Here is a 14,795-nt window from a genome sequence, read left to right on the forward strand (position 1 = left end):
TATTATTTTATTCAAAATCCAATGCTATTTAAAAAAGCCGCCACAATTTGAATTTTTCTGTCATCTGTCGAACTAATGTCAACTGTTTTCGCATTGACGTTTGTTTATATTTTTAAAAGTGAAAATTATGAATTAAAATGTAAACTAATCAATCAAATTTTGCGAGCTTCCACTTAGAATTAGTCACCATCAAAGGTACGTTTAATATCAAAGAAATCTTCATTATTGTAGTTTTGTGAAAGTTAGGTTAGAATACACAATCATGGCTCAAATGGAAATCAAGAAAATGAAGCAAGGAATGTCGTACTCCTGCAAAGAGAAAACGATCATTTTGAACGTCTTTAAGTACTTTCGTAATGAATTCCCCGATATCTGCGTAACTGAGTTGGTTAGAAGGACTTCTAAAGCCACTGGTTGTAGTGAGAAGAGTATTTTTCAATTCCGCAAAGAGGAGGCGAGTGGCGAAGGGTTTAAAGTCCCCTCAACAACGAAAATCAGGAGAAATATTAACATAAACAGTCGAGATGTCAAGTATGATGGTTCAGTGAGACAAGCGATAAAAAGGATAATTTATGACTTGAAATATAAGAATGTGACACCATCTCTGAACACTATTTTAAAACAAGTAAACGGGGACCCTCAGCTCCCGAATTTCTCTCTCATGACTTTAAGACGGTTGCTCTTTGACATGGGATTCTGTTATGAGAAACAAGGCAACAAATCAATCCTTGTGGAGAAACCAACAGTAAAGAAAGAAGTGAAAGATAAGTCTGGTAAAGCTACAAAGAAACCTGCGAAAGCGTCCCAACAGTCCCAGGAACAGGTAAATAGCGCGGATTGCCCAAAACCAGGACCACAAATACCTCAAAATATAACAATGCTTCCTAATCATCATCTAATCAGTACTCAACAAAACCACAGACTGTTACCAATGCACATGCCTCAACACGACAATACTCATATGATGCCACCTGTTCACATGTCTCATCATAATATGTCTATGATGCTTAACCATAGGATGCCCCCAACGCACCCGATGCCACCGTCAAATGTGAATTTGAATATCACCCCCTCACATGCGATGGCGACGTCAAATGTGAGACCTGAGGTGCCCCCGTGGATGCATCACACGATGATGAAGCAGGAATTGAGGTAGACTAATAAAATTTGTTTATTTACAGATCACAGAGAGCAGAGAAGTAAATACCGTGCGATCCAATGAAAATTTTTTGGATCACACGGTATACAGAAACGAAATAAGTACATGCTATAAGGCGCTTTCTAGCTCGTTTTCGATTAGATTCTTTTTCATGGAGGAACGCACAATGTCCATGTTTTCGTAAATGCGCTCGGTTGGGGCGTCTGGAATTATAGGCGTGATTATTTTAGTTTTGGATACTTTACAGTCCAGGCAAAATAGACACAAAAATTCCCATCTATAGGATTACTTTAGACTTGCTAATGTTCTGCTCTAAATTTCAAAATTTTAGAACAAGAAATAGAGTTTTGAGAAATTCATGTTCATGGCTTTTACTTAAATTCCGTAACTTTGTCAGATTTCATTTTCAAACTGTGAAATTTGGCGCGTTTACTAGTTAAGACATGCCAATTTACTGCTCTAAATTCCAAAATTTTAGAGCAAAAAATAGAGTTTTTAGAAATTTTTATTTCGAAGACGAACTAAAAATTTTCATGACTTTCACTTAAATTCCATAGCTTTGTCAGATATTATTTTAAAACTGTGAAATTTGGAGGTTTTACTACTTAAGACTTGCTAATTTACTGCTCTAAATTTTAAAATTTTAAAGTAAGAAATAGAGTTTTTAGAAATTTTTATTTCGAAGACGAACTAAAAATGTTCATGACTTTCACTTAAATTCCGTAACTTTGGTAGATTTTATTTTAAAACTGTGAAATTTTGAGGTTTTATTACTTTAGACTTACTAATGTACTGCTCTAAATTTCAAAATTTTAAAGCCAGAAATAGAGTTTTTAGAAATTTTTATTTTGAAGACGAACTAAAAATTTCCATGGCTTTTATTAAACTCCGTAACTTTGTCAGATTTCTTTTTAAAACTGTGAAATTTGGAGGTTTTACTACTTTAGACTTGATAATTTCCTGCTCTAAATTTTAAAAATTTAAAGTAAGAAATAGAGTTTTTAGAAATTTTTATTTCGAAGACGTACTAAAAATTTTCTTGGCTTATATTTAAATTCCGTAACTTTGTCAGATTTTATCCTAAAACTGTGAAATTTTGAGGTTTGATTACTTTAGACTTACTAATGTACTGCTCTAAATTTCAAAATCTTAAAGCCAGAAATAGAGTTTTTAGAAATTTTTATTTCGAAGACGAACTAAAAATTTTCATGACTTTCACTTAAATTCCATAGCATTGTCAGATATTATTTAAAAACTGTGAAATTTGGAGGTTTTACTACTTTAGACTTGCTAATTTGCTGCTCTAAATTTTAAAATTTTAAAGTAAGAAATAGAGTTTTTAGAAATTTTTATTTTGAAGACGAACTAAAAATTTTCATGACTTTCACTTAAATTTCAGAACTTTGTCAGATTTTATTTTCAAACTGTGAAATTTGGCGCTTTTACTAGTTAAGACGTGCTAATTTCCTGCTCTAAATTCCAAAATTTTAGAGCAAAAAATAGCGTTTTTAGAAATTTTTATTTCGATGACGAACTAAAAATTTTTATGACTCACTTAAATTCCATAGCTTTGTCAGATATTATTTTACAACTGTGAAATTTGGAGGTTTTACTACTTTAGACTTGTTAATTGGCTGCTCTAAATTTTAAAATTTTAAAGTAAGAAATAGAGTTTTTAGAAATTTTTATTTCGATGACGTACTAAAAATTTTCTTGGCTTTTATTTAAATTTCGTAACTTTATCAGATTTCATTTTAAAACTGTGAAATTTGGAGGTTTTACTACTTTTGACTTGCTAATTTGCTGCTCTAAATTTTAAAATTTTAAAGTAAAAAATAGAGTTTTTAGAAATTTTTATTTCGAAGACGAACTAAAAATGTTCATGACTTTCACTTAAATTCCGTAACTTTGGCAGATTTCATTTTAAAACTGTGAAATTTTGAGGTTTGATTACTTTAGACTTACTAATGTACTGCTCTAAATTTCAAAATTTTAAAGCCAGAAATAGAGTTTTTAGAAATTTTTATTTTGAAGACGAACTAAAAATTTCCATGGCTTTTATTAAACTCCGTAACTTTGTCAGATTTCATTTTAAAACTGTGAAATTTGAAGGTTTTACTACTTCAGACTTGGTTATTTACTGCTCTAAATTTCAAAATTTTAGAGCAAAAAATAGAGTTTTTAGAAATTTTTATTTTGATGACGAACTAAAAATTTTCATGCTTTCACTTAAATTTCAGAACTTTGTCAGATTTTATTTTAAAACTGTGAAATTTTGAGGTTTTATTACTTTAGACTTACTAATGTACTGCTCTAAATTTCAAAATTTTAAAGCAAGAAATAGAGTTTTTAGAAATTTTTATTTCGAAGACGAACTGAAAATTTGCATGTCTTTTATTTAAATTATTTTATTTAAATTAAATTAAATTCCGTAACTTTGTCAGATTTTATTCTAAAACTGTGAAATTTGGAGGTTTTATTATTTTACACTTACTAATGTACTGCTCTAAATTTCAAAAGTTTTGAGCAAAAAATGGAGTTTTTAGAAAATTTACCGAGGTTCATGTTTATTTTGCCTGGACTATTAAATCCACCTCCGTTTACGCACTCACCATTTGGATTATCAGGGGGGGCTTCCAAATAGGCCTTCACACAAACATGTATAAACATGTATTGTTTCTAAAATAGTCAAGTAGTTTTTGTACTTTTATCGTCTTTTTTTTACCTCTGTTTGTACCATATTTGTTCTTTGTTTCCTCAGGTCCAACACAGTCTTGTAGATGTTAATATCTCTGTGATCCTTGATGGTCTGAAACAGTATATCCAATGCTATCAAGGTCCCTGTTCTACCGACTCCAGCGCTGTGAAACATTAGTATTATTTTTCTTATTTGCATGGGCGTAAGTATACTTAGACTGAATTTTGATTCGTGCCAAAACAAGTGGCTGCTTATTTTTATAATACATTTTTTTAATAAAAAAAACAGATCTGTACCTGCAGTGTACCACCACAAGACCTCCCTCCTTGTTAACCTTCTCCCGCAACTGTCTGCAGAACTCCAACATATTCTCGGTTCCTTGAGGAACCCCGAAATCTGGCCACTCCAGAAACTGCATGTGCACCACTTCCCGTTGCTCCCTGTCTTTGCGAACTTGCAAAGTCCGCACACAATACGTTCCAAAGTGGAGCTCTGTTAAACACTTCACCTCCAAAGACTCGCCGAAGAAGACACTCTCGTGGTTATTGGGGAAGTACTGATAACACTTCTCCTACAAACGTGAAGTTAGCTGCGATCATTTCCACGAATTCAACACTAACTTTACTTTGTTCTATGAACTGGGAGACCATCGCTATCACGGAGACGTTTTCCTGTAAAACCATTTTCCAGAAGTTCCTCGTGGTCGATTCAAGAGGTCCTTGAGTCGCGATGTACTCAATTTTCCCCGAGTACCCTTTAATGTACGACGCGTTGATGTAATCAGAGCTGATTTCGTCGTCTTCGTCGATTTTTAAAGTGACGCGGGTGGCGTCGTCTGGAAAAAACCCAGTTCGTGACAGACGTACAATCCAAGTTTTACTCACAAGGGAGAATATTTGTGTATCTGTTCTTCCGCCTGTTCTCTGGGAGAGTGGCGAAAGTAACCTCCATAGCCACCCCAAGTTCTTTGCTCTGCGTCCCCAAGTCCCTGAACTGGTCTGTTATAACGTTCGGATTCTCTTTGATATCCGCGTAGTAAGCGAGAAACTTTTGGCTGGAAATGGGGGCGGCGGCTGTGGACCGCCGCTTTTCCTCCTCGGTAACCTCGCTGAAACTACTCAAGAGTGAAAATCGCCACTGGTGTTAACTTACGGTTTTCTTTTGCGTCTCCACAGGAACACGAGGAATATCGCCAGAATGATCACGGCCAGAATCCCAAATACCAGTCCAAGGATTAGCCCAATGTCAATTGGCATTTCTAAAACTGCGGTTCCGCCACTGATAAGAGAGGATTATCTGTGACATCATTTGTTTACCTGTGTGGAAATCTAACAACTGGCTATCTTTATAAGCGGCAGCGGTGAATCCGCGTACTAACAGCCAATATTTCTTGTTTTCCTCCAAAGATTGGATGGTGAAGTTCGTGGTGTCGTTGTCTTTGAAAGGGTTCCAGAAGTTTGGAGTGAGCTGTCGGGAGTTTTCGGGGGGCGCAGGCCACGTTTCATTCGTGTTGTTCCAGAATCCGAAGCTAGCATTCCCTTCGGTACTAAATAGAAGAAGCGCGTACGCTATGATGGCACCATTAGTACCATTGAAGGCCTTTCTGGACAGTGTGAAAGTGGCCTGGGTGTCTTTAACTTGAGGAGGTTTCATCGTCTCACCAATCCCAGGAACTAAAACCGAATTTTAAGGTGGTACTTGAAGCTGAAGACCTCACCTCCGGCTCTGGAGTGGAACGGCGCAGCTAAGACTTGAGACGAACGAAACTCTTCATTTACCACAACGACATTGAAGGTGTAGTCTCGATCTGGTTGAATTTCCACAACTGTCTCAGTCGCGTTGGTTTGAACGGTACCATTATGATCCTCGAAGTCTTTTCTAGTACCACTGAACGACACTTCGTAGTGTTTGAACGGTCCGTTGATGCTACACGGGGGGTTAAACTTAACGGTGGCGGTACCACCATAAGTCTCAGAGGTGTCGTACTGGGGATCCACCTGCAGATCCACTATATTGTCGGGTACTACAAAAAAAATTGTACTGAAAGTTGCGGTGTTAAGGTGGTACCTGTGGAGGCGGTGGTTGTGTCCGTGGTGGCTGCCGTTCCGTTGCCGGCACTGTCAATTCCGAACACGGAGACTGTGTACCTGGAAGTACCAAGTATGATCAATTTCTATGAGTACCACACGTACCTGTAATAAGGAACTGCTTCTTGAAAAACAAACGTGGTGACATCTCCGTCTAGATCAACGTAGTGGTCGGTGACATTGCTTGTGCATTCTTTACCGTGGACCTCCAGAGGGCCTCCATCCCCAATTAGCAAGCTATAGCCTGTTAGAACCCCAGGGACCTCTTCTAATTCCGTCCACGTTATCGTGAAATTATAGGAAGTGACATCGGTGACTTGTACCATCTTAGGGGGTGGAGGAACTGAAATTTTACCATAGTGAAAGTGTGGAAAAGGGCAACTTTACCATCTTCGTCGGTCCGGATGGTGTAGATCTTCACTGGAGAGTTTCCAGCTTCGTTGACCACCAAACCCTCGCAAGTGTAGTTGGTGAAGGGAGAGAGATTCTCAACAGACATTGGAAATCTCTTTGTGGTGTTATCTCCAATTTCTAACACAGAATCACCTCTTGTGATAATCCAAGAGAAGTTGTGGTTGCTCTCCGGAGGTGCAACACACGTCATTATTATCGTCTCGTATTTGCATTTATTCTCCGCGATGTCGTTTGTTAACCATATTACCTTCGTTTCGGTTTTGTTCGTGATAATCGACCCTTCAAGAACTCGAGGAGCTTTAGCCGCTGAAAATTTATTTAAGTATGAAAGAACACGTGGAGAATTTAACTTACGACGTGGTTCTGCAGAAAAAGTAATAATTTTGTTTTGTCCTTCCTTTATCTCTCCAGCTTTTGGTACTATTTGTATATCGTACTCCATGCAAGCGATGTATGGTAAAGTCGTGTTAACTTCAGTCGCGTTAAGTTCCACTTCTCCGGTTTGTTGGTTATCGCTGGTATCCCAGAAGACCAAGTGGTAACTGGTGACGCAATTAGACACGTTGTCTGGAGGTGGTTCCCACCGGACATCCACTCCATCCAGAGTTCCTTTAGCTTCTAAATTCTGGACTTGATAAGTACTAAAACCTGAACTAACAGTTAGTAAAATTTCGCTATGGGAAAAGACGCGTACTTTCTGGAACTGTTGTGTTGAAACTCTCTTCAGTTGGTTCTCCAGGTACTTGACCTGGACCCTCCACGGTAATGCTGACGGTGTAGTCAGTGCATGCATACAGATCCTCAATGGTGTATGATACTTCGGAATTGTTAAGAGTGATGGTTTGACCATCGACCTCAATGGTGTATGATTCCACGCACTCGAGATTTGCAGGGGCTTCCCATGTTATAGTTGCGTTGAAATCCATGGGGGTGACGAGGAAAGTCACGGATGGTACTAAAAAGATAGGATTACAGGTTCCTGTAATTTCGGACTTGCGTCGGCGCAAACTAAATTGAGGCTCGAAAATTGCAAGTTATCTGTTTGTTATTATAAAAATGAACTTTTAACTGTGATTATCGTATTAGGAAGGAAGTTATGTTATCTTGAGTGATTATTACTACAATGGGGAATTTTGACAGCCGCAACTATTAAAGTTATTTTTTTATTAGATTTTTTAAATTAGCAAAATTCGGTTATTTTCGGGCGTGGGTTGGCAAGCCTGCATTGATTTCCCAAATTTTGAAGTGACGTCATTCTGAGATAATTCGACGTGATATTTTGGACGTCAAAATCACGTGATTGTCACAGCATCCTTTACGAATTATTTTGTCACTTATTTTGACAGTAAAGCGTAGACTACATTAAATATTGTCAAAATGTCAACCGATTATTACGCAAAATTACGTAAAGGCCATTTCACACTTGACAGTGCAAACTTTTTCTGACCGGAAGTGTCCACATACTTAAAAATTCACGAATTAAAACCATTTTTTAATGAAATATTCACCATGACATCGGATCTTAAGCCGGATCTGCAAACATACCTACATTTTTAGTCATTGATAACACTGACGTTTACACACTTGATAATATAATAAAGTTATTTGAAGTGATGATGTAGTTGTCATAAAATTTAAGAAAACATAGGTTCACATTAATTCCACCTGTTTTATTTTGGTACGTTGGTACAACTGCCATTTTACCGATTGTGACATTTCAAAAACTGTCAAACAAAATTAATATTTTAAACATTTTTTCAATGCCAGTTTGATTATTCTACGTGTGTTTGTTTTTTTTTTCATTGACAGAACTGTCACGATCGTCTTTTGTACCCCAAAACTTATTGTCGAAATTTTGGACTTCTAAGAAATATTAACAAATTATTAAAATGTGGCAAAGTGACAATAGAGAATACTTCACATTGCTTTGTTTTATTGCCTAAAAATCCTTTTCCTAGGATTCTATTTGAAAGTGGAATTTTCTACACGGTTAAATGACTCCGAAAGTTGATGATTTCGTATATCCATTTACGAAAGTAAAAGTCACTAGTGTGATATGAATATATCCGCACAGACCTGTCAAAATTGACAGTTATTTTGAAATACAAATGTAATTCTTGAAATTTTGTCTCAAATATCTAGACGATTCACTGTAAAACAATATGCATAATATTGAAAATGAATTGGTTAGGTCGTTTCTGACAAGACAATTTTGACTGAAACATTTATTAACACCTTGTAGATGTTTTTTCTGATTTGTAATTTTTATTTTCTTTTGTTATTAATAATTTCAAAAAAAATGGTCAGTTCTTTCTGTTATTTGCTGTTTTTGACATTACAATAACGGCATTCTTTTATTTGACACCATGCACCTAGATTTTATCAACTTTTATTGTTTATTTTTTTTCAATTTTGATAATTTTTTTAAAAATATTTTTTGTAAAAGTAGAACATATTACACATTTCTGAATCAAGAAAATTAATATCTTGCAAATTATGAAAAAAAAATATGGGTGCCAATTCAAAATAAGAAAGTTGAGTATCGCCCAAAAGATACTAAGACATTTAGAAAATTTTTAAAATCATCAGTTTATGGTAAATCAAAAACCGTTTAATTTGTTTTTTAAATTTTTGAAATCGGTTTATAAATAGAAATTCTACAACGCCTGCCGTTTTTTAAAAATCACCCTGTATAAGGTCGTAGAAAAATGACATTTAGTATAGATAAGACATGAACTATTGTCGAAACTTATGGTTTCTTCCTGATGATGGAAGGTCGTAGGAAAAATAGCGTACATAACTCGTCGGAAAGTGTCTTTCTTGCACTCGTGTAATATCTGCACTTGGCTGGCGCCTCGTGCATCTACATTCACACTCGTGCGAAATTGGTCGCTTTCCGCACTTGTTAAGTAAATATCTATTTCGGCCTACTAGAAAAATCTTTTTGACACAAACATTTGACATTTTGTCAAAAAAATCTTTTCCAAAATTCCACGACCGCTACTGTAAGTACACTTATGGTCATGGAATTCTGGACAATGTCAACTGTCAAGTTTAAAACCACCTTTACGTACCAATGAAACGACGAAACTGCCAACTTTGTGCGGTAAAGGGTGAAAACGTAAAATTGACTCCCAATTGACTCCCACTCAATCAACTTTGTCAAAAATTCAACTGTCCAACTGTCAAAATATCAAAATAAATGTGACTTTAATGACAGTAAAGTTGAATTCACTTTTTGACAAGAAGAAACCCAGAATTCGTGTCCCAACTGTATTTGAATTTATCAATTTTGAAGTTCTAGCATTCATCTGTTTCGGCGTTTTAAGGCACAGTTTTGTGAGTTGGTACTCCTTCCAATAATAAACGTCACTTGATGACGGTTTGCCAACTTAACCGTTCTAGGAAAATGTCCCTAAATGGAAACTTCAAATTGGTTTTCTAAAAAATCGTTAAAATAATGCCGCAACGGAAAAAATAGGTTAGAGATGAGCAAAAACGGCTTTAAGACAAGATAATGTTAAACTGAATTAAAATAAATTAAAATTTTATTGTTTCAACATTGAGATAAGAATTTTCTGATTACTTTTGGATGAATGTCAATGTCAACGTATTTCACACCGTTCCATTGTACTTTTATCAGAAAACTGTTCTAATTTTGCACGATATTGGATAATAAAAGAGTTGTAAAATATTAAATAAATGACGTTTTACTATTGTCATTTTTATGGCTACACCACTAATTTATAACAGCTCGTTCCATGCTCCATCTGTTCGAAAAACGAACAAATAATGGAACGACCGCTTTTAACAAAGAAATGCTTACTGGAGGGACATGACTCTTGTGGAACTCCACCTCCAGAAGTTGTACTTTCAGAAGACGACGTACTAAACTGAGAAGTACTCTCAGTCTGCGAAGTACTTTCAGTCTGAGAAGTACTCTCAGTTTCTTCCTTTTCCGTCAATTCAGTAGTACCAACAGTACTCTCCCTCCCTTGCGTGCTTCCGTTTTCCTGCACCTTCGAAACTTCATTTTGACTGCGATTCCGCACGTAATTTTTCTTCGTCGTGTTTTCGTACCATGGACTGGTACCATTTGTTTTGTACCCTGGAAACCGTAAAATGTTGTCTTTGCTCCCCACTGAAGGGGTCACACTGGCGTTCTTCTCTTTTCGCGTGGAAAAGTTCGTACTCTCTGGTAAATCGTTATCAAAGCCATTTCTGGCAACTGCACATTGAACACCAACCACCACAATCCACACCACCACGTTCATTGTCACATCAGCGTTTGGCGTATTTTGCAGTTAAACAGGATGCTTTTTATCAATTTGCCGGCTCAGCACAACACTTATGACTAATGAGTGAATTTCGTTCCCTACATTTTCACTGTATTAAAATTCGCGTACTTAATTTGATAACAAATTGCGGATAACAATGCTCGGGTTGGTACTAAAAGCGACTAAAAGCCCCGAGCTGATAAGTTTAGTTTTATCAGTTTATGATTTATGATAACGCTCCATTTTAAACGTATTGTCTAACACTACTGTTTTAGGAACTCTCGATAAGCCCCCATAGAGGTACAGCGGGCTATTTATAGAAACACTCTTTTAAGTTGGTTACTCGGGATTAGACGTATAAATAATGGGGACATTATCTTGAGATGGTAATTAGTAATTAGCAAATATTTGACGGGGGGCGGATTTTCTTAGAGACGGTCCTGGCTTCTTTGAAAGATTAGGCAGTTGGTTTATTTTGAAGGGTTTAGAGCAGATATCGCAAATAGTGATTGATGGGGAATTTTTTTAACAATGAAAGGAATTTTAATAAGAATTTAGAGGTTATAAGAAAAACTTGAAAGGATGAAGGAAAATGTAAGAGAATCCTGAAGAAAATTTGAACAATGAAAAACGAAAAAATATTATTGGAAAATGCAAGTCTAAATACGACTTAAGGAAAATCTTAAGAGAATTTATAAATTTAATGGAAGTGTGGAGAAACGGACACAAATTTTGAAAATTTTGATTTTAAGAAGGAAACTAAAATTTTCAAAATTTAATTTAAAATTGTATCTTAGGTTCTCTTGGTGTTATAACTATCAAATTTGCGAATTTTGCTACTTTTAGCTCATTTAATAATCGTACCAAGTTACAAAGTTCTAGAGCAAAAAACCCACTTTTTGGAAATTTTTCTTTATAGGACGATTTTGAAAATTTCAAAATACTACAATTAAATCTGTATCTTTGGTTGTATTGGTGCTACAGCGATGAAATTTGGGGAAGGTAATAGTTTTAACTCGCTTATTAACTGTACTAAATTACAGAATTGTAGAGGAACATACACAATTTTTAGAAAATTTGATTTTTAGGACGAATCTAAAATTTTCAAAATTCTAGATTTAATCCTGTATCTTTAGTTCTGTTGATGCTAGAGCCATAAAATTGGAGGATGTTGCTATTTTTAGCTCATTTATTAATCGTACCAAGTTCCAAAGTTCTAGAGCAGAAGACAAAATTTTTGGAAATTTTTATTTATAGAACGGTTTTGAAATTTTCAAAATTTTAAATCAAAATCTGTAATTTTGGCTGGGTTGGGACTACAGCGATGAAATCTGGGGAGATTGTTACTTCTAGCTCACTTATTAACTGTACTAAATTAAAAAATTGTAGAGCAATAGATACAAATTTTAGAAATTTTTATTTCTAAGAGGAATCTAAAATTTTCAAAATTCTAGGTTTAATTCTGGATCTTTGGTTCTGTTGGTCGTATGGCCATAAAATTTGAGCATTTTGCTACTCTTAGGTCATTTAATAATCGTATTTAGTTACATAGTTCTAGAGCAAAAGACACAATTTTTGGATTTTTTTATTTATTGAACGATTTTGAAAATTTCAAGATTCTACTATTAAATCTGTATCTTTGGTTGCGATGAAATTTGGGAAAGGTAATAGTTTTAACTCGCTTATTAACTGTACTAAATTACCGAATTGTAGAGCAGCAGATACATTTTTTAGAAAATTTGATTTTTAGGACGAATCTAAAATTTTCAAAATTCTAGATTTAATCCTGTATCTTTAGTTCTGTTGATGCTAGAGCCATAAAATTGGAGGATGTTGCTATTTTTAGCTCATTTATTAATCGTACCAAGTTACAAAGTTCTAGAGCAAAAGACAAAATTTTTGGAAATTTTTGTTTATAGAACGATTTTGAAATTTTCAAAATTTTAGATCAAAATCTGTAATTTTGGCTGGGTTGGGACTACAGCGATGAAATTTGGGGAGATTGCCACTTTTAGCTCACTGATTACCTGTACCAAATTTTAGAAATTTTAATTTTTAGGATGAATCTAAAATTTTCAAAATTTTTGATTTATTTTCTGTATCTTTAAATTTGTTGGTGTTATAGTGATGAAATTTAAGAATCTTGCTACTTTTAGCTCATTTGTTAGCTATGCTGAGTTACAAAGTTCTAGAGTGAAAGACACAATTTTTGGAAATTTTTATTCCCAGAACGATCATGAAAATTTCAAAATTCTAGATTAAACTCTGTATCTTCGGTTTTGTTGGAATTACAGCGATGAAATTTGGGGAAATTGCTACTTCTAACTGGCTTATTAACTGTACGAATTACAAAATTGTGGAGCAATGGAGACAAATTTTAGAAATTTCTATTTTTAAGACGAATCTAAAATTTAAAATTCTAAGTTTAATCCTGTATCTTTGGTTCTGTTGGTCTTATAGCCATGAAATTTGAGTATTTTGCTAATCTTGGGTCATTTAATAATTGTATTGAGTTACATAGTTCTAGAGCAAAAGACATAATTTTTGGAATTTTTTATGACGATTTTGACATTTTCAAAATTTTAGATTAAAATCTGTATCTTTGCTTATGTTGGTACTACAGCGATGAAATTTAGAAAGGTTACTACTTTTAGGTCATTTATTAACTGTACGAAATTACAGAATTGTAAAACAACAGATACTAATTTGAAAATTTTTAATTTTTTGGACGAATCTAAAATTTTCTAAATTTTTGATTTTTTTCTGAATCTTTGGTTCTGTTCATGCTATAGTGATGAAAATTGAGGATTTTGCTACTTTTAGCTCATTTATTAATCGTACCGAGTTAAAAACAATTACAGCAAAACACACAAATTTTGGAAATTTTTATTTATAGGACGATTTTGAATTTCTAATTTCAAGATTAAAATTTGTATCTTTGCTTGTGTTGGGACTACAGCGATGAAATTTGACGAGATTGCTTCATATAGCTGACTTATTAACTGTTCTGAATTACAAAATTGTAGAGCAATGGACACAAATTTTATAAATTTTTATTTTTAGCACGAATCTAAAATTTTTAGAATTTGAAGTTTAATTCTGTATCTTTGGTTCTGTTGGTTTTATAGTCATGAAATTTGAGTATTTTGCTATCCTTGGGTCATTTATTAGTTATATTGAGTTACAAAGCTCTACGGCAGAAGGCACAATTTTTGAAAATTTTTATTTAAAGGACGATTCTAGATTTTTCAAAATTTTAAAGTTATTTCTGAATCTTTAGTTCTGATAGTGTTATAGCCATAAAATTTAGGGATTCTGCCACTTTTAGCTTATTTATTAATTGTACCAAGTTTTCATAGTTCTAAACTAAAAGCCTTAATTTTTTATATTTTTATTCATAAGACGATCTTAAAATTTTTTAAATTCTACATTTAATTCTATATCTTTGGCGCCGTTGATGTTATAGTCATAATATTTGAGAAGGTTGCTTTTTTTAGCTCATTAATTAACTGTTCCAAGTTACGAAGTTTTAGAGCAAAAAAATACAGTTTTTGGACATTTTTATTTATAAGACGATCTTGAAATTTCCAAAATTTTAAATTAAAATCTGTGTCGTTGGCTGTGTTGGTGCTACAAGGATGAAATTTGGGGAGTCTGCTACTTTTAGCTCACTTATTAACTGTATTAACTTTCAGTATTTTAGAGCAACAGACACAAATTTTAGAAACTTTAAGTTTTAGATTTTCCAAATTTTAGATTTATTTTTGTATCTTTGGTTCTGTTGCTGTTATAATTATGAAATTTGGGGATTTTCCTACTTTTACCTTATTTATTAGTTGTACTGAGTGAGTTACGAAATTTTAGATAAAAAAATCCAATTTTTGAAAATTTTTATTTAAAAAAAAATCAAAATAAAACATTTTTGTGATCTAAAATTTGTACTTTCTAATAGGAAATAAGTTGGCAGCACTGACGTTGACCCCACTTTTCCGGCTTCGCAATTAAAAACAGGACTACCAACCTTCACGAAATGCATCCATTGCAAAATATTTAACATCCCAGTGTGCGTTGGAAACTTTAATTTATTTCAGGAACATTGTAACGTTCGGTGATTTTACATGAACTGAAATGCCAAACTGATGTTATTTCGTTTAAATTAT

The 14,795-nt window shown here is 34.1% G+C and overlaps 2 protein-coding genes across 3 annotated transcripts; one reads left to right on the top strand and one right to left on the bottom strand.

Moving 5' to 3' along the window:
- Positions 1-38: 38 nt before the first annotated feature.
- LOC148166321 (uncharacterized) lies at positions 39-4,152 on the top strand. Its single transcript, XM_088049274.1, has 3 exons — positions 39-195; positions 247-1,152; positions 3,921-4,152. The coding sequence occupies exons 2-3, from the start codon at positions 263-265 to the stop codon at positions 3,937-3,939; spliced, it is 909 nt and encodes a 302-aa protein (XP_087905400.1). The 5' UTR covers positions 39-195; positions 247-262; the 3' UTR covers positions 3,940-4,152.
- Positions 1,154-10,837, bottom strand: LOC148166322 (receptor-type tyrosine-protein phosphatase H-like). Of its 2 annotated transcripts, XM_088049270.1 has the most exons (15): positions 10,185-10,835; positions 7,053-7,313; positions 6,713-7,006; positions 6,332-6,664; positions 6,050-6,287; positions 5,925-6,004; positions 5,575-5,880; positions 5,174-5,530; positions 5,010-5,121; positions 4,742-4,971; positions 4,478-4,692; positions 4,154-4,428; positions 3,885-4,020; positions 3,772-3,838; positions 1,154-1,362 (listed from the first exon to the last, which is right to left on the bottom strand). In XM_088049270.1, exons 1-15 carry the CDS (start codon positions 10,630-10,632, stop codon positions 1,268-1,270), a joined length of 3,447 nt encoding a protein of 1,148 aa, XP_087905396.1. In that variant the 5' UTR covers positions 10,633-10,835; the 3' UTR covers positions 1,154-1,267. The 2 variants fall into 2 exon arrangements, with proteins under 2 accessions (XP_087905396.1, XP_087905397.1); XM_088049271.1 differs by lacking the exons at positions 1,154-1,362; positions 3,772-3,838; positions 3,885-4,020 and having other exon boundaries at positions 4,313-4,428; positions 4,483-4,692; positions 10,185-10,837.
- Positions 10,838-14,795: the final 3,958 nt, after the last annotated feature.

Source organism: Gnatocerus cornutus, unplaced genomic scaffold (assembly GCF_029298725.1).
Source record: "Gnatocerus cornutus isolate USDA-ARS CGAHR unplaced genomic scaffold, icGnaCorn1.1 ctg00000023.1, whole genome shotgun sequence".
Lineage (NCBI taxonomy): Eukaryota > Metazoa > Arthropoda > Insecta > Coleoptera > Tenebrionidae > Gnatocerus > Gnatocerus cornutus.